Here is a 20,202-nt window from a genome sequence, read left to right on the forward strand (position 1 = left end):
AATGTGTTCTGAGGAAGGGTCACCGGACCCGAAACGTTAACTCTGTTTTCCTCCTTCACAGATGCTGCCAGACCTGCTGAGCTTTTCCAGCAACTTTGTTTTTGTTCCTGATTTACAGCATCCACAGTTCTTTCGGTTTTTATGAAATACTCACAACTTCTTCCTCCCCATGTCTGATGTCTGTTCTACTGAATTAGTTGTGCAACATAAGGTGCCTATGGATGGCACTGTTCCATTCCACCACTGCATTTAGCGTTCCCATAGCAGCATGCCTGCACATACTTACATAGCCTTGTAGCAGTTGGCCCAGCTCGGCATGTGGATCGCTGCTGACCCAACCCTAACAAGACATCTCTGCAAGCTTTACGAGATTGTGGTGCCCATGACCATAATAAGGCTTCCTGACTTGCCTACAGACTCTTGTTCACCATACAGTGCAAGTTAAAGTATTGCACACTGTGATTTGGCTGCTTCCTAGGAAGCTATTGTAATGAATAGGTGGGAAACAGTGAACAGCTTGTACCAAAATCTGCTTTCGTTGTGTGAAGTTCAAAATCCTAAGCAGAGAAGAGGAAGATCTGGCCTACAGGGTATAGACTGATATGTTGTTAGAGTTATTAAATTTTGAAGTGTTACCTGGTAAACAACACCTTCCACATCAAATCACTTCTCCTATTTTTTACATTCATGTTTTAAGTTAACATAGTCTTAAAATACTCACTGTAAGTTATATTTTATTATCTTTCCTAGACTATGTGGGTTTGAACCATTTTTTGATGCAAGGGGTGACCAGTATATGTACAGCAGGATCTTGAACTGTGACTATGAATTTGTCTCCCCCTGGTGGGATGATGTGTCTCTAAATGCAAAAGATCTGGTAAGTATTGCAGGAATCCGAGAAAGCATTTATAACTCAAAAACTAAGCTCGAAAGTAATAAGCTAATTGTTCGCGTATTGTAAGACAGTAGCACAGAGGTGTTTCAGAGCTGCTGATTGCCATGAACGAACTTGAAGTCACTCCGAATAATGAAACACTCCAAGCTTTTGTTAGGGGTTTGGCATATGTGGAACTTTGGAGGAACCTTGAGGAGTTGGGTCAAAATCCTGGAACTTACTTCTTAACAGCATCTTGACTATTCCACATTCCAATGACTGCAATGGTTCTAGATGGCAGCTCGCCACCAGCCAGGCAACAAATGATGGCCTAACAACACTCACATCCCATGAATGAATAAAAGAAAAACTTACCATTCCAGTGACGTACCTTCGTTCAACTACTTTCAAGTTGTTTACTTCAAGATATTAGCTCATGGATAGTGACTGAGAATGGGAATAATGTAAGATTTCCCCATCTTTATCAAGACTTTTTAAGATAATTTCAGTGGCCAAAAGCATCCTCAGTACATGCTCCATGGGCACCAATGACATGCACCCCATGTCTGCACAAATTAGCATTCCATATTTGCCAGCCTCTAAGAGCCCTGGTGCCACTTACATGACGCTTTTGCATTTCACTGTTGTGCCTTGGGATTCATCAGCAGTTATCATTGTAATGCTGCAGCAAGGACACTGTGCATTCAGGGACATGCACCAGCTCAAATACACGATCAGGCTGCATCTCTTAGCTCTTCACTTTCTAGCATAGTGGTCACTCACTCCAAACCTAGCTGGATCTCACAGCATCCCTGTCTTGCATTTTCCTTGCCTCTATGCGTTTGCCCCTCAGGCAGAGAAACCAGGTTCATATTACTTGTCGTGCCTTGCCAATTAACACAAACACAAAGGAAGGAGGATTATCAGGGTTGTCATCAGGCCTCAGTCAAGTCACCTGGGGATAGCCTTCAAGTCAGATGATCTCAGCACAGGAAGTAAAGGGCAGCCTTTGGTATCAGTCCAGGCGCTTGGACACAATCAGCGCTCAAGGTGGTCAGAGTTGGGTTGCTCCCCACATAAGGGTAAGGAGCCAAATTTTGAGCATCCCATTATCCATCTTGAGTTGTTCTGCCTATTGAGGGCTCTCAATCTTTTCTGCTGGCAGGGTCAGTTTTGATAAAATTGCATTGACAGAATTCGGTAGTAGCTATTTTTGCTTTGTAAGATCTTATCAATGTGTATAAAACAAATTGTTGTGTTTTACTTACTTATTATAAGATTCTATTATTATAATGGGGAGGCGATGGCCTAGTGTTACTATCACTGGACTGTTAACCCAGGTAATGTTCTGGGAACCCAAGTTCAAATCGGCAGATGATGGAATTTGAATTCAATAAAAATTTGGAATTAATGATACCCATGAATCCATTGTCGATTGTCGGGGGAAAAAAACCATCTAGTTCACTAATGTCTTTTAGAGAAGGAAACTGCCACCCTTACATGGTCGAGCCTACATGTGACTCCAGGCCCACCGCAATGTCGTTGATTCTTAACTGCTCTCTAGGAATTGCAATAATGCTGGTCTAGCCTGCGATGCCCTCATCCCATGAATGAATTTAAAAATAAGAACATTGAAGTTATTCACTCTAATGCTCTAAATATGCTATCAATCTACATTTTGTGCCTCTGAATCTTGCAGCTGCATCATTTGATCTGTCAGATTGTTTATCTTTGTTTACATTTTTAAAAATCAGGTTGCAACAACAGATGAGAAAAAGAAATGGAACAATTTTGTAACCAAAGGAAAAAAAAACTGACTAAAAACCTCAGGATTTGATAAAGCATTTTGAATGTTGAAAAGGTCTTTGTTCAGATCATGTAAATAATAGTGATTCACAACCAGTGAAGTTTCTTCCTCGTGCTACTTCTAAGGCACTGTGTCTTAACATAAACAGGTCAGAAAACTGATAGTGCAAGATCCACAGAAACGGTTAACAGTTCATCAGGCCTTGCAACACCCTTGGGTGACTGGGAAAGCAGCTAATATTGCTCATATGGACAACGCTCAGAAGAAAATGCAAGAATTTAATGCGAGGCGCAAACTTAAAGTGAGTAAATGAACAATAAGCAGGGAGTTGTGCAATAAATTAATTTTAAATGTTGAAATGGCACATACCCATTGTAGACTACACTTCTGCCTTAAAATCTTTCTTCCCTTGATCCCAGACATGCACATATAGGCAGAGGTGGAATTAGTTCTAAATAAAAACTTTAATCACTCTTGTTTGAAGTTGTAAGTACAGTGTTCTATCAATTGATATCAATGTTTAGGAACTTTGCTGATTCAAGAAACATTCATGTACCGTTTTTGGTATTTACAATGAAGCTGATGCCACTTTGCCACAATAATAAGGTGTGTAAATGGGATTAAGTCAGATTTAATAATTTTACAGAACTAAAGGTTTAATCTAACGAAAACAGAAAGTGCTGGAAATCACAGCGGGTCAGGCAGCATCCGTGGACAGATAGCAAGCTAACGTTTTGAGTCTAAATGGCTCTTCCCTATAGTCTAGAGACCTCTCCCCTCTCCCCACTCCAGTGGGACCGAATGTTTTTTCCAGTCTAGCAGTTAGACACACCATTGTTCTGCCATTCTCACATTCTGATTACTTAATCTGCACTATCAGCACCCTTTCTCCCCCAGCACTCCACCCCACTACTATTGCATAAATGCCGCCCCTTCCACACTTCACATCAGCTCTAATGTAGAGTCATCTCGACATGAAACGTTAGTTTGCTCCCTCTCCATGGATGGTGCCTGACCCAGTGTGATTTGCAGGACATTTTTGTTTTTAGTACAGGTTCCGGCACCTGCAGTAATTTGCTCCTAGGTTGAATCTGTTGTACTTAGTAGTTCTGAACTGCAGATTATTAATGAGTGGCAACATTGTTTTTGGCAATTTAAGTCCCAAAGGACAATGTTGAGCAAGGCAGGAGAGAAATAAATGGTAACTGAGTCCAAAACTTTCCAAAATTGATTGCTCCTTCTGGAGATAATATTTGTAATACCTTCATGGCATTTGATATCATGATATTAGGATTTCAGCGCAAAATGAATGACAACAAAAACAGTAGGCTTTGAAGGTTCCTTTAGAAATTAGTCCTTCAAACCCAAGTAAACTGAGGAACAGAAGTAAGCGACTTAGCTCCTCAGGCTTTCAATTAGATTATGGCTGATCTGTATCCTAATTCTGCTTTCCTGTCTTAACATCCCTTAACATCCTTGGCTAACAAATGTCTATCGATATCAGATTTTAAATTATGAATTGAATTATCACGTACTGCTTTTTGAAGGACAAACATAGACATTTATACCACCTGTTTTCCAAACAGGTTTACCACCCTCTTCCAAATGGCCCAGTTCTGATTCTGTGGTCATTTCTCCTTATCCTAGTCATTCTCATCAGCAGAAAAACTTTCCATTATATTACTTGACATTAAAATGCCAAAGACCACATTAAATACAAGAGATAACAGTAGAGCTGGATGAACACAGCAGGCCAAGCAGCATCAGAGGAGCAGGAAGGCTGACGTTTCGGGCCTAGACCCTTCTTCAGAAAAAAAAAACAAGCCTGTTTTATGTGATTTCCGAATTCATGCCAAGTTCAAATGGTGGCAAGTAAATATACTGTGGATCAAACATATCATCTGCATATGTTACTAAAAAGTGCTTCCCTTGGAAAAGCAACTTTGTTATTTCAAACTCAGTGGCAAATAAGAACATGCTATGAGAGAAAACAGACATTAATCTGCTTTAGAAATTTATGAACTGTAACTAAATGAACTAAGAAAATTCTATATTGGTAAACAATGAGAATGCTGAGATAGGATTTATTTGCTGATAATATATGACTGGCATCTACACCTGATGAACTTACTGTTGATAAGGTTTTCTTGTTTTCCTTATATTTTGATACACAAGTAATATGTAAATTCTCAAAAGGTTAATTCTCAGGAGAGACATACTGACACATCTTTCACAAGCAACTTATGCATTTCTTAGAACTATGTTTCATGTAAATGACTATCGTCTGGCTTACAGCTGGAAAGAAACTTTGAATAAACTATGGTGTATACTTAACTGAGTCTTCCAGTGTAGTACATGATGAAAAAAATATTGAGATGTTGTGCTGTTTTGATTTTACTTTGACAGGCAGCTGTTAAGGCTGTAGTAGCCTCAAGCCGACTGGGAAATGCCAGCAATCACACCCACAGCAATCACGACAGCGTCAAAGGAAGACACAATTCTTGTTCCATCCAAGAGCAGAACACAGAAAAGGAAAATGGGCAAGAATCATAGCTAAGCTTTTGCAATTGGTTCCCAAAGACTATCTTCCTCATGGAAGATACGCAAAGAATGCTGGCAATGTTCAATAGCTCAGAACTTTCTTTCCAAAATTAATGGTGATAACATATTTTGCAAAAAAAAAAGAATTCTGTAAAGTATGTTCCACGTCATCTTGTAGTGGAATGAATATGGCAGATCTTCAAATCACACGTGAAGATTTTATATATATATATATTTATAGTATTTTATGTTGTAGTACTCAATGTAGACTGATAATGGTGTAAACTAATCTAGGATCACTGCAGTTTTAAAATACGCAACACAGCATTTGTATCCAACCTTCATTCAGTCCATTTATTGGATATAATGTCCACTCTAATTAATTTTCAACGCAGATGCTTTGACTAAAGGGCAAATGGCATACATTAATTTAAGTAATTTAAAGGAAAAGGAAACATGGCCTTATCACAAAGCAATGAAGATGTTTACTGGGTCATGTGAAAATCTTCAGTTCATCCAAAGATTTTGAATGAACGGATGTAATGAGATAATAAAAGTAGACCAGAGCTGGACATACAAATCAATATTATGCTCTTCTTTTTTTTAATTATAAATTTGCTTTCATCTGATAAATAGGGTATAGTGACAATGAAAAAAGTATTCGATATCCAAAATAACAACAGATATAGTTGGAAATCCATGGTGGGTCAGTACACACTTGAAAAAGAAAGGCAGGCTGTTATCAGTTATTCAATTTTCCCTGTTCTCTCTAGTTCCACATTACTAATCATTCTAAAAGTGAACCCTGTGTCCTCTAGAATCAAGAATATACTGCTGTTCAATACGTATACAATAAGAATGGCCAAGGGGCCATAACGGTAAGTCACTTAATTGTGTTAATGTATCCTGCTATATTATACTTGCTCCATGCCATTTCTCTCATCTTCCGAAAGACTAAATGATAAGCATGCCAGTGAAATAAGAGCAGTAGTATAATTAATTTCATGACTGCACATAATACCATGACAATGTCAACTCTTATTTATTTCTTATCCCTCTTTGAAACATCAAAACTGTGCCTGGGATTTGAGCCTCCCTTCACTTTATTATTATCTTAGGAAAGTGTCTGTTTGTTTCATTGTTTGAAACTCAAACTTAGCAATGGAGTCACATTTTGTACCCAGAGGTAGAGAAAAGAAAATCCAAAAGCTTCATCTCAACTCTTCTCCCAGCTTTCTGCCAAGTACTCAATCATCAAACTATGAATGAAGAATAACTTGATATGGCTCCCATGGTAGCTAAATTATCTGGTTAGCCACTTGCTGTACCCAATCCATAAAAGCAATCTGACATTACACATACAAATATTTTGAAGAAACTCTACCTGCCAGTGCTATATTACTGCCAAGAGATGGATGCAGCTACTTTCCACCCAAAAAGATAATACATTCAGGGGATTCAGTGAGGCAGCAGCTTCTGAGTAACAGTCAGAGGGACAGATCTCAGTGCTCCAGTGCTGCCGTTACCTCCCCAACCCAAGTTCCAAATTCAGCCCAAAGGTACTGTCTCTCTCTCTCGCCATTCATGAGATGCCATGTAGCCACACTATTTAATGGCCAGTACTACTTTCACTGCCTCTGCCCCGCTCCTGGATTCTCCAGTCCAGGCTCCTTTAGACATGTGTAAATTCAGTCTCTATAGGGCCATCTGTGCATGTGATGTCATTATGCACAGAATGGTGTGAAATCAACCGCTTGTGCTGATGCATCCTGGCTGATGGTCATGATATTGCCAATAGATGACATCATCAGGTCTGTTTACACATGCCCAGACAGTCATTTTGATAGCCATCTTTGTGTTCAGGCCAAATTACTCTGAAATATTTAATGGAATTTTTGGGATACACTAATGAAGCACCCATCAGATATCTTGGGTAGAATCTTACAGGAACGCAAATGACGTGCACAATGGTGAGAAATATGGCAGAATCGTACAAGAAATTCAGCGAAGCCTCTTTCAATGTTGGGACAACTCATATATTTTAACTAATTTGCAGGCATCAAGGTGAGAATTTTGCTTGGCAGCAGCGAGCTGACAATTAAGGAGGATTGTTGCTTGTTAACACGTTACAAGCAATGTATTCGCATAGATAGAGGATTGGTTAACTAACAGGAAGCAAAGAGTGGGGATAAATGAGTGCTTTTCTGGTTGGCGATCAGTGACTAGTGGTGTACCTAAGGGATCAGCATTGGGACCACAATTGTTTACAATTTACATAGATGATTTGGAGTTGGGGACCACGTGTAGTATGTCAAAGTTTGCAGATAACACTAAGATGAGTGGTAGAGCAAAGTGTGCAGAGGACTCTGAAAGTTTGCAGATGGATATAAATAGTTTAAGTGAGTAGGCAAAGGTCTGGCAAATGGAGGACAATGTTGATAAATGTGAACAAGGTCAGAAATCACACGACACCAGGTTATAGTCCAACAGGTTTATTTGAAAATACAAGCTTAATTGCAGCATGCTGCTATGCAGAGGGGCCTAGTACCCTTGTGCATGAATCACAGAAGGTTGGTTTGTAGGTGTAACAGGTAAATAAGAAGGGAAATGCAATTTTGTCCTTCATTGCTAGAGGGATTGAGTTTAAAAGCAGGGAGGTTATGTTACAGCTGTATAGGGTACTGGTGAGGCCATACCTGGAGTATTGTGTGCCATTTTGGTCTCCTTACATCAGAAAGAATGTACTGGCACTACTGGGGATGCACAAGTGATTCACTAGGTTGATCCCAGAGTTGAGAGGGTTGGCTTCTGAGGAGAGACTGAGTAAATTGGGATTATATTCATCAGAATTTAGAAGAATGAGGGGGGATCTTATGGAAACATATAAAATTATGAAAGGAATAGATAAGAAAGAAGCAGGGAGGATGTTTCCACTGGCGGGTGAAACTAGAACAAGAGGCCTTAGCCTCAGAATTAAGGGGAACAGATTTAGGATTGAATTGAGGAGGAATATCTTCACCCAAAGGGTTCTAAATCTGTGGAGTTCCCTGCCCAGTGAAGTAGTTGAGGCTTTCATTGAATGTTTTTTTAAAGCTAAAACAGATAAATTTTTGAACAGTAAAGGAATTAAATGTTATGGTAGAGGGTGGGTAAGTGGAGCTGAGGCCATGGAAAAATCAGCCATGATTTTACTGAATGTTGAAGTGGGCTCGAAGGGCCAGATGACCTATTCCTGCTCCTGGTTCTTCTGTCCTTATGTAACACCTTATTTACTAACACCTTATTAATTGCACATCTCGCCTTATTAATATGCAGCATCTACTGTACCACCTGCAATGAGCAAACTGGATACCAAGAATTCTTGACATGGAAGTCAGGCCAAGCACTTGGCAACTTCAGCTCACCACTTGCTCCAAAGGACCTCCATTTTGGACACCATAAACCAACATCTCAGGCCACTCTCCATGGCACTGGCTTCACATGTCCCACATTCAGGGATATTGGCTTCTGACATGTAGCAGCCTCTAAGAACCTTTGTGGCACATTTCCAATTCACTTACAGTACATTTCTGCAATTCAGTGCTGCATTTCAGGGCACAACGGTGTGCAGTCATTGTAATGCAGCAAGGACACTTCATGACTAGGGACATGCATCCAGCTCATGAACAGGGCCACGGTGCATCTCTAGATGGTTCACTTAGCATTCACTCAGTAAGTGCCTACCTGGATGCTCACAGCATCCCTTCCTTGCTTTTCCTTGCCTTTTTGTACCTTGCCTCGCAGCTACAGATATCTGTGACAATAAAACTAATTCTAATTCAGGTTCACAATACTGCTGCATTATCAGAATCCTCAGTAAAGAATAGGAGGATAGCCTTTGGTCATAGTGTCCTGGTCCAGTAAGTCATGGGCAACTTCCAATACCAATCCACAGGCTTGGACATGGTCAGTCGGCTGCTCAAGGTAGTCAAAGTCAGGATCCTCTCCTCATAAGGGGTGAGGAAGTGAATATGAGGCAGTTCACCACCTGTGTTGTGTCTTTCTCCTCTACTGTGGACTGTTTTTCATCCTGCAATGAGAGAAGGAGCTATTAAAAAAGATGGAAGTGAGTGCACAGTTGCAACTTTTGGTATAGGTGGGAATGTGTCCCAACCAAGTTGGGTAGCACAGAGGGCATGCATGGTTAGTGCTTTAGGGTTTGGCATAGGTGACAGCAAGTGAGGGAAGATGTTGCAAGCAATAGAGAGAGTGTGTTAGAGCATAAGACTTGGTGGGACGTGGGTATAGTAGCAGCACTTATGCTGGCAGAGTAGAGAAGGTATTTACCTTCTTCCCACATTGCTGTGCATTACACCAGGTGGCAACCTTGAACCTCACCAGTACTGTCTGGTGTTGTGTCCTCCACTGCAGAGGCATCCTACCTCTGCACCACCCATTTAGCAGGTTCTCCAGGTCTGTGCCCAGAAAATCAGGACACCAATTTTGCCTTCTTTGCCATGTCCAGAAATCATGCAGGGCAGCTCCAGACTAACAATGTTTGTCCAGGGATACAATGGTCTTTAAAAATGGTATTGTTACCAGGGATGCCACAAACTACTGGGATGTTCTGGGACTGGTGAGCTATTCTAGGAATGGCAAGTGGTAGAATGGGGCTAGAACTCAACTAGAGAGACACCATAGGGGAAGGTAGGTAATTAAATGAGGTGAGTTTGGTGACATGCAGTAAGAAAAACCACATGGCCTCACGGACATAAACCCTCCACGAAACTCAACAAACCTAGCAGCCAAAAAAAAATTTAGACCAATATAATAGTTATGATGATTAATCTGCTTCCCTGAGGGAAAGCTGATCAAACTTCCTTAATTTGTTCAGTGACTTGTCAGTGTTTTGCTAACATGGGAATTAATTGACTCTATCTTGAATATGACTGTCTGGCAAAAACATTTTATAACTTATATCAAAAATTAATTCCAGGCCAACCAGGTAAGAATTTTGAAATAAGTTAACATTTTATTAAAAATCTTTGACAGCAGATCAATCTTTCTTTCAGGTACTGGCTGACCCACTGTACATTTTCCTGCTGAACATATTGTCAGCTTGTTTCTGCCATCAGCACACAATTAAATTAAAAATAATGAGAAAGTTGTTTGTATGTGCATTGTACCAAATGACTCTTGACAAGATGTGGCAATTAATTTTCAGTTTTAAGAAATTAAATTGTTATTGTTTTGGTCTTTATAAACATTTAAATATAACATCAGTAAATTAAACAGATGTGTAAATCATTAGGAAAATAACAACATGATGATCTAGGAATATACATATAGCTAGTGATTGCATACAAGGTCACATCTTCAGTTAAGTTAGAGTTAAAAATATGTTTTTGCTATTTATCAATAAATGCAAATCTTTGCTTAATATTCTGTCCTCTCATAGGCATGTTTGAAACTGAACTTTTCGAATACTATGTTTTTTATAAACTCATTTCTTATGGTACTTGATCTGATGTTCAATGAAACCCATCTCTTATAGCTGTACAATATGTTAAAACTTACTTAAGGAAAGCTTGTGGTGTATAATTTATGTTCCAGTTATATTGGTCATGTGTATTCAGTTAGTCTAATGACATAAATCATATAGAGCTTATAATCTAATATTTATATATGCTCTGTGTGTGTGTGTCAGGGGTGGGGAATGGAGCAGGGATGGGAGAGAAATGGTGAGAAACTAATTTCCCTTTGCATGTGCTGACTTATATAGACAATAACCATCAGAAATAAATATTATCTGTGTTAATGGGCTAAAATGTAGGTGATGCTTGTGCAGTCAAGAATAAGTGTGTCCTTGCATACAAAATGCACTAGTAAAAGTTCACCCAAAACCTCTGCCTTAAAATACAGTCAAATTCATGAATTACATTTGATAACATCAGATATGTAGCCTATGTCCAAAAAAGCCAACATTCTCAAGAATATATTTTTCACAGGTTACAGAAATTTGTCAGTACACAGTAAGCTACAGATCCAATAAGTATCGCAAAGCACATCAAAGCCATTCAAACCTCAAATGGGCTGAAAAATCCTACAAATATAACTGAAGCATTGAGAAGTTCAGACGAAGTTCACTTTAGGGGAAACGGTATTCTACTTTTTAGCAAAGTAGTCCTAATGTATACTTTGGGTTTTTGATGTTATGGTGGATGATTTGGGGAATATTTGCAAAAATTCATACCTTGAGGAATACATTAAAATTCAGTATGATATGCTTCCCCTTAACAATAATGTATGCCTTATGCAAAAACAGTTAGTTAATGTAAATAATTAGCAGACAGCCTGGTATTAGTAGAGAATATTAATAGGTGAAAATATTTACTTGTATGTAGAATGCTTTATAAATTCCACAACTATGCCTTTGGTTATTAAACAAATTACAATGTATTTCTTCCCAACTAGTTAACATGCTAACATTAAAGAAATTGATTTTCTAAATGTAGTGACTGTTGCATTTCAAATTTTAGGGTAAAATGGAAATAGTGTGATAGGATTTATTATAATTTTGTCAAATCAGTTATTCTCTGTCATGCTACATAAAGCAAACAGAAAATGTAATATGAATTTCAGATTATTTGTAGGACTTCAAAGGACATTAAGCTCATTTTTGACATATACATATTTATAATCGATTAAATGGCTTTTTAAACGGAGAATGATCTATATGGCATTATGCATTACTTATGTGTGAAGAATCCTTTTGCCAGTCTATTGCGCAAGACTTCCAGTATATTGTGTAGAAGATATATTTATCTTGTGAACAGCAATCTTTTTTAACTGCAGTATTCTTTAGGCAATATGCAGTTGATTGTATCTTACAGTAACTCTATCTAATTTAGTAAGAAGCAGTATTTTTGACTATAAAACAGTACTGTTACATTTCAACAAACACACAAAATGCAGCTAAAAATTGTTGAATGTTTTACTACAAATAGTGCAAATTGCAAGACTATAGTTCTGCTTCAAATATTCCTTTGTTTCATAAGCTTTCTATTATAAATGATGTTATTTTTATTTCACCTCTGTTTCTGAAATATATATGTTATTCCATAAACATGCGGGGTACCTGTTGTTTAAAAGAATTCCAGATAGTGGGACTCTGTTCCTTGAATGGTTCATGGATCAGGAGCCAAATGCAACAATATGAAATCAGCTGCAAATGTTATTGTCATCTATACTCGTAAATAAAAATTACAAAATAGGATTTTTCTTGACTCCAAGTACTCTTAATTTATTTACAACTGTGATATAAACTATATAAACTATTTTTAGTTAAGAGTTTGTAATACTTCATCAAATCAGTGTTAAGAAAGGTTATGTATTTGATATACAGTAACTATTGTTGGGACTATAAGTACAATACATTTTGGAAGAGCTACCAACAGCTTGTACATTCCAAAGAACTCTCCATATTTAATGAGTGTAACTGTATATATTAAAATGCAGACCTGGCCATGTATCTTTGACCCCTTGGCAGGAGGAGTCATTGTTTGAATTAAAACTTGTTACTTGCAAATTATTAATCTCCCATGTCATTGCACATGGGGGGTCAAAATTAGTGGTGGTCCTCAAGTGAAGCAGCAGAAAGTACACAAAATTATGATCTAAGTAATGTATGCAAAAATAGGTAGTTAATGTAAATAATTGGCAGAATGCCTGGTATCAGTAGAGAATATTAATAGGTGAAAATATTTACTTATATGTAGAATGCTTTATAAATATAACAACTATGCCTTTTGTTTAATAAACAAATTACAATGTATTTTGTGAATTGTCTATAGAAAATGACAAAACAAATCATAAATCCTGTGCAGTAATACAAGTTGTGGGGATCTGCAAGTTATAAAATTTGATTTCTTCAAAGTGTACTGTTGCAGGTTTGATGGTGCAATGATTTTGTAATGGAAACACTATCTAGAAACATACAAGTATCACTGACCAAACATGTATTGCTTAACATACATTGAAAATTTATATTGTCTTTTGTCTATCTGTATTTAATATAGTTTGAGAAGATTGTATTAATTTTGTAAAGGAAAATACTTTGAAGAAAAACTAGGTGCTGAATTTTCTCAGTCCCTGAACATCATTTGCAATGGCAAGTCAGATGGAAAGATATGATGAGCTTATAAAAATGAGATTCTCAACTTTGAGGGAAAAAATGTCCAACTAGGCGCCTAAGACTTGAATAGCTAGATGAAAATCAATTAAATAGATGAGTAGCAAGAGGTCTAATTCAATTCATTTACATCTCATTAGTACCTAATCTCACCTCCTTTACATGCAGTTTCTTCTTCTCCCATCTATCAGAGAGAAACTAGATGACATAAAATCCTGCCAAGTACCTGATGACTCCAGCTCAGCACTTGTTCTTCTAGGCTTCCATCTTGGACAGCTATCCCAAACATCTCAGGGTACGCTCCATGGGCAGCAACCACCTGCACATCCCCCCACCCACCCACAGACAGAGATTGGCATCAGACACCCAGCAGCCTCACCACAGCATCATGGTGTATCTCCAACTCACTTGGAATGAAGTTATCATTCCAATGAAGTTGGGGAGTCAACCAACACTTACAGTGCTTCTGACAAATATGCCTGCTGTTCCTATGTTTGCTTGTGCATTTGAATGAAGTTATTAATGGCAAACAGTATGGGTCCTCTCCTGCCTGAGGCTGAGCAGGTGCTTAGTCTCTGGCAGACGTCTGAATGCCAGAGTCTTGGAGTGTTTCTTCCTCTTTCAGCTGCAGAGACATGCTAGTAATGTGCTCACCAGAATCAGTTCCTGGCTGTACTCCAGCAACGAGGATTCAACGGAGGAATCGGGATGAGCTGGTAGAAGGTGTAGTAGTGAGCCTTGCTTGTGCTTGCCCTCGGGGATCTGTAGCTATTCTTCAGAGATGGAGGAGATGATGTATTGAGGGGCTGACCTCTTCATGGAGGTGACTATACAGATGCCACTGGTGCCTGCAGAAAACAAGAGAAAGAATGAGTTGTGACATAAGGGTAGACATTTGGGCACGTTAAGACTATGTTCACTGTTGCAGTAGTGAGAAAGTTGCATAGCACTTGACAATGAATCTTAATTGGTTGCCAGAACATGGAAGCATCACCACATGGGCAGTCACAGTTCTCTCTTGCTAAGGCAAGGATTCTCACGTCAAAGGGATAAGGAGATAAGTGATGAGCACCCCAGCACCTATCTTGGCTCTCTCTACCCTATCGAGGGATATTTTCACCTTGAATGAGATAAAGGGAAGGACTCAACGAGATAGTTGATAGCCGTTAGTACAGATGGAGGAAAAAAATGGTGAGGTGTCCTGATTGAGTGAGTAGGTAGTACAGACAGCATGCAGGGTGATAGTCTGGGTACTTTGGTGTAAGTGAGAGCAAGTAAGGGAAGCGGCTTTATGCATTTGAGAGAGTAATAGACCACAAGCATTGGTGCAAGGAAGAAATCAATGTGAAGTAGCAAGAAGATAGTGGCACTTAACACTTCGGGTTCACAGAAGGTCATTAACTGTCTTCCTGCACTGCTGGATGATCCTTCAGACTGTGGACACCGCATTGGCCTGGGTAGCAACTTAAGACCAAGCTTGTGGGCAGGGTGCCACAGGCTCCTCTGGTGATCCTGAGAAAACAGAAAGATCCTCTTCTCCAGCATCTTGTCCACCAAGACATCCAGGTTCCTGTCACCCAACCGGGGTGTTAACTTGCCTCTGTCAACTGTCTGTAGAGCAATTATTTCCACACAACAACTGTGAAGAGCAGCTCCTGGCTGACAACACTTGACCTAGTGTACAGCTGAGGTTTAAATATGGTCCTGGCTGCAGGAATCCCAAAACATCCAGCAAGGGGAACTACTTCTACCAATGGCAAGCACACAGAAGTGCAAGTATGGCATAGAGGTGTGGTGCATACATAATGAAGTGAGCTGCGGAAGATTGTGTGAGAAAACTTGCTAGGGCTCACTGAGAGAAACCATTCATGAAACTCCCCGAAATTGACATTTACCCTATTTTTGCTAAAATTCAGCCCTATATAACTTGTTCAACGGATAATGAGTCTGAAATCAAATTTTTTTAAAATTATGCAAAACAACAATGCTCCCAAAACAACAAGCAAACTGGGCTAAAATTCTGGCTAAGTACTGCAGATGCTGGAGATTTGAAATGAGAGCAGAAGCTGATGGAGAACCCAGGTTGGGTAGCATCTCTGGAAAGAGAAACAGAGTGAGCATTTCAAGTCCACTAAAGGTTCTTTGTTAGAGCTGGGTTAAAATTCTCTGATTCCCAATTTTTTAGGCAGTTTTGAAAGTAAAACAGGAAAATGAGACAAAGACACTTAAGATGTTTGCTTTTGTCCTATGATCCTACTTCCAGTTTTCAAAAACACCTGCAACAAACTTAGCAAATCTCACTATTGACACCTTCATGCAAAGAGAGTGAAAATTGCAACACCTAAATTTATACTCCCAAGGATAAGACTTGCATGCTAAAAAAAGGACAGAAAATAGTTACACAGTTCAATCAAAAGAAGGATTGGGGTGGGGAATGGAGACAAAACATACAGCAAACTGGTTTTCCTACTTGTTACCAGTACTGTCCATTTTTGCCCAGATATATGTAGATCCGGCAAGGAGAGAGTGAGAGAGATAGAGAGACGGTTCTTGGAGTGATAATGAAAATTTATTTGCATTGAGAGAGTTGTACGATAAGACACAGAGTAAACACTGAAAGCATTACCTTGATTCCATTTGAAAGGATTAGGAATGGATTTAGTTTTGCGATGGAATAAAATGCATAGATTGAAAAGCTTTTGGTTTCAGCTCTCAGATGTCCTGGTTGAAGTTAAATGCAAGAACAGTTTCTCCTGGAGAATGGAGTTAGCTCAGAACAGTTAGGAAATGGGTTGTGTCAGTGTAAGGATTTTAGTTTGAAAGTACCAGACCATAAATAGTTGGTTAGAATCCTGAAGGGTCAGTTAAAGCTGAGAAAGTCTTCGCTCAATTGTTTGAATAATTGAGGAAAAGGCTCTCAGCTCTCAGGACCAGAAAGAAGTAGATAAGTCAAACCTATTGATGGTGGAGAAGGAGTGTCTCTGGTATTTGAGCTTTGTAAAGTGGTGACGTTGAGATATATGTATTATGCCCCATGTATCTTGGAATCTTTCGACCTGTGTTATATGCAAATAGATTGGTTTATTCTATTTTGATTTTAATTCATTTTGCATAATAAATTTCTGTTTTATTATTAAAACCAAACATTGTGTGTGTGTTTCAGTGAAAGATCGCCTCAAATTAAAAGATACCTCTCAAGCTAGATTTCAGTCTAGGATCTAACTTGTCCAATATTAACATCGGTTGGAATGTTAACATAGATTCATTTGTATGAAGGATAAGCATCTTCACAGAAAAGGTTATCACTGAGGCTGTGGACTTTGCACTTGAAAAATGACAGCAGGCCCCAAGGACCTTCCTGCCTACTGCCAGCAGCATTGTAATAGAAGGCAGGAGTTGGCCAGAAAATCCTTCACATTGCTCTGTCATTTTATCATGGCTGTTCTGACCTTGCCTTGATTGTACTTTCTTGCCTGTTCCCCATTGCTCTTGAACAGCAACCACCAACACTCCCCCACCACCCCCAACCTCCATTGCATATATGGTGTAACCAAGTTACTGTCTCGGAGGAGGCAGTAGTCCAATAGCAGGTACATTAAGCACTGCCTGCCACTTGCCCCAAATCTCTTAATTGGATTAACTGACGAAACACCGCTGTCAAGTTGACTCCCACCTCCAGTGAGATTGCTGGGAGGCAGAATATTTTGGGGAACCAACCATATGCACAAGTTTCTAATTTTGTTCTTCAGCTGACTCCGAACGTCCAGAGGCATGGCAACACCATCATGTTTTTATTTATTTGTTTATGGAATGTGAATGGTCCTGGCTGGGACAGTATTTATTACTCATCCCTCATTAACCTCGAGAAGGTGATGGTCAGCAGCTTTCTTGAACCGCTGCAATCCATTAACTGTAGGTAGCTCTACAATGCCTTGAGGGAGGGTGCTGTAGGATTCTGACCCAGCACTTAACCTGTTAAGATCAACCAAATAATACTTGTAATAATTTGTAAATTTCCAGCTTCAACTCAATGGTTTGCTTTTTCTTATTTGCAAAAGAGTAGTTTGCATCTTGGAAAAAAATAATGTAATCTTGTTCCAAGAGGAACACATACACAGACACACAATCATTTTATCAGGGTAATGGATAGACATAATGGGCTCTAGTGCTTACCCTGACTCCAGACCAACACAATCTATCCTCTTTGGAATATTCTCAACCTTGAGTTTCCCACCCTTCTAACCATCTGTCCTTCTTGATTTCACTGTACCACATCTCTGGTCTCTTCTGGCCCCTGTAAGTCAAACATGGTTCTCAGCTGGCAGTCAAACATTAGGGACACTAGCGAGCAATATGTTATCACATATGGCACATTGCTGTACATGCTGAGTAACTTGTTGAGTCAACGTCCTAGCGAATCCTCCTGAGTCCCTGAAGGCCTACTTCCAGGTTTGCTTCATATCTCTCTGCCTGGTCGTTTGTTGCAGAGTGATATGAAGCAAACCTCACACGCCAGACTGTGATTTTCCAGGTACTCCTCGCCATGTTTTACAGTTTGTGGCATAAACATTGTCACTCAGGACTTGTTTGGGGTTCCCAAACCTGGCAGGTATTTAATCTAGTCAGTCTATGGTTGTTCTGCTGATACCAACTTCATGACTGCCATCCTGGCCCACTTGGAGTGGACATCCATGACCACTAATGACATCTGTCCCTTTACAGTACCACAAAAATCAACAGGCATCCACTGCTTTGGTAATTGAGGCCATTCCCATGGTAAAGGGGCGACAACAGTAGTGCCTTCCTTAATGTGCAGGATTTGCGTGATCCCACTTTCTCCTCAATCTGGGAGTCCACGTTCGGCCACCAGAAGTAGTTCCTGACTATTTCTTTCATTCTCACCATGCCAGGGTGCCCTTGGTGACTTCTTCCAGCACCTTTCCTCTTAATGGGAGGAGGGATAACAATTCTCATTCCCCACCTTAAACATCTGACTGATACGGACAATTCTCATCTGGATAGGCAAGGGCTTATTTCTGGATGGTTTCTTTGACAAGTCCTTCCTCTCAGACCAAGTCCATCACTAGGCTCCAGACTGGGTCTTTCCAGATAGTGTTCTGCACCTGACTCCCTGATATGGGTACCTGCTCTTTCTGGGAAAAGTACATAATTTTCAGGTTCCAGTTGGGAGTATTTTTATTTCCCAATAGTGGTAAACTGGATAAAGCATCTGCATTGTTGTACTTCTCCAACTGTCGGTATCTGATTTCGTATGAGTAGGCTGATAAAACCAGTGCCCATCTCTGCAGGTGTCCTGGCTCCGATGGTATACCTATATACAGGCCAAAAATGGAGGTTAGCAGCCTGTGATCAGTCAGCAGCACAAAGTGCCTACCGTAAATGGAAATGGGTGAACTTCTTAACACCAAACATAATGCCCAATCCTTCCTTTATCATTTGGGAACCCTCACCATAAATTACATGGTCCAGGTACTCTATGCAGTCTTTTTAAAAAAAAAACTCACATTTCTCCCTTTTTACTAATAGGACGTGCTCCTACAACTTTTTTGGGGTTTCTTCCAGGTTTTTCAAATGCTCCTCTTGGTCTACGGTCCTTTGGACCAGAACTGGCACTGATGTGATGCCAAAAGGCATCATTTTGGTGTAGAATAGTCCCTTGTGTGGCACAATCGTCAGTCAGAGCTGGTACTCCTTTGCAACCCCATCTCACAGAAGGCCTGCAACAAATCAATTTGAGAATTTTCCCCCAGCCAGTCCAATGAACAGGTCCTCAATAAGCAGAAGTTGGTATTGAGCTACACAGAGGACTGGGTTGCCTGTGACCTTAAAGTCACCACAAATCCTCACCACATCATCTATTTTTACAACCAGAATAACTGGAGTGGCTCAACCACTGGTGGTTACTAGTTCCAACACCCCCAAGTTCACCAGCTGTCCCAGTTTTGCCTCCTTTTTAGGCCAGATAGCATACAGTGCTGGACGGGCCTCCCACTTCAACCGAAGTTTAAACTCTACTCCTTTCATTTCTATAGGGCTTCCTTGAAGACATCTTTATATTTGTAGAAAATCTCTTGCAAACTCATTTTTGAGTCCACCAGCCTATTAAGGTAGGCAATGGCCTAGTGGCATTATCGCTGGACTATTAATCTAGAGACCCAGGTAATATTCTGGGGACCTAGGTTCACAATCCCACTGGGGCAGATGGCAGAAATTGAAATCAACAATAATTTGGAATTAAGAGTCTAATGATGACTATGAATCCATTACCGATTGTCGGGAAAAACCCATCTGGTTCACTAATGTCCTTTAGGGAAGGAAACTGCCATCCTTACCTGGTCTGGCCTACGTGTAACTCCAGAACCACAGCAATGTGGTTGACTCTTAATTAGGGATGGGTAATAAATGCTGGTCCAGCCAGTGATGCCCATATCCCATCAATGAATAAAAAAAATTAACAACATCTAAATTTAACTTCAATTTCTACAACTAGGATCGAAATATTGCCAAATAAATAGTCTTTTCAAGACACGGCTGCAGTCACGTGGCACGTCGAACGCCGTTGGTGACTGTTTTATGACGTAATTTAAAAACGGGCGGTGGTGGGCGGGGCTTGGGGGCAGCAGCTGACCCTTGATCCCGGAAGTGGCTCGGCTGTCGCCCACCTCTTCCCTGTCCATTTTCTGCGATCGGAACTTGGTTGTTGCGCCGACGACGACGACGGTAGGGAAAAGCAAGAGAGTTGGTGGAAAAGTATAAGAAGATGGTTTGGGAGCGGGAGCGGGAAAAGTC

General features: G+C 39.9%; 1 protein-coding gene and 1 long non-coding RNA gene across 3 annotated transcripts in view; one reads left to right on the forward strand and one right to left on the reverse strand.

Annotated features, from left to right (window-relative positions):
* The window catches only part of LOC109915733 (calcium/calmodulin-dependent protein kinase type IV-like), an 18,759-nt gene extending 13,525 nt beyond the window's left edge, over nucleotides 1-5,234 (forward strand). The window contains exons 5-7 of the mRNA XM_048613934.1: nucleotides 751-877; nucleotides 2,830-2,982; nucleotides 5,088-5,234. Of these exons, the coding sequence (XP_048469891.1) occupies nucleotides 751-877; nucleotides 2,830-2,982; nucleotides 5,088-5,234 (427 nt within the window). The remainder of the gene's footprint in view (nucleotides 1-750; nucleotides 878-2,829; nucleotides 2,983-5,087) is intronic.
* A 317-nt stretch (nucleotides 5,235-5,551) lies between these two features.
* Nucleotides 5,552-19,986, reverse strand: LOC125486505. Of its 2 annotated transcripts, XR_007265168.1 has the most exons (3): nucleotides 19,746-19,969; nucleotides 14,047-14,240; nucleotides 5,552-9,291 (listed from the first exon to the last, which is right to left on the reverse strand). It is a non-coding gene; the product is annotated as an uncharacterized LOC125486505 (long non-coding RNA). The 2 variants fall into 2 exon arrangements; XR_007265169.1 differs by lacking the exon at nucleotides 5,552-9,291 and having other exon boundaries at nucleotides 10,214-14,240; nucleotides 19,746-19,986.
* Between the last annotated feature and the right edge of the window lie 216 nt (nucleotides 19,987-20,202).

Source organism: Rhincodon typus, chromosome 29, assembly GCF_021869965.1.
Source record: "Rhincodon typus isolate 14 chromosome 29, sRhiTyp1.1, whole genome shotgun sequence".
Lineage (NCBI taxonomy): Eukaryota > Metazoa > Chordata > Chondrichthyes > Orectolobiformes > Rhincodontidae > Rhincodon > Rhincodon typus.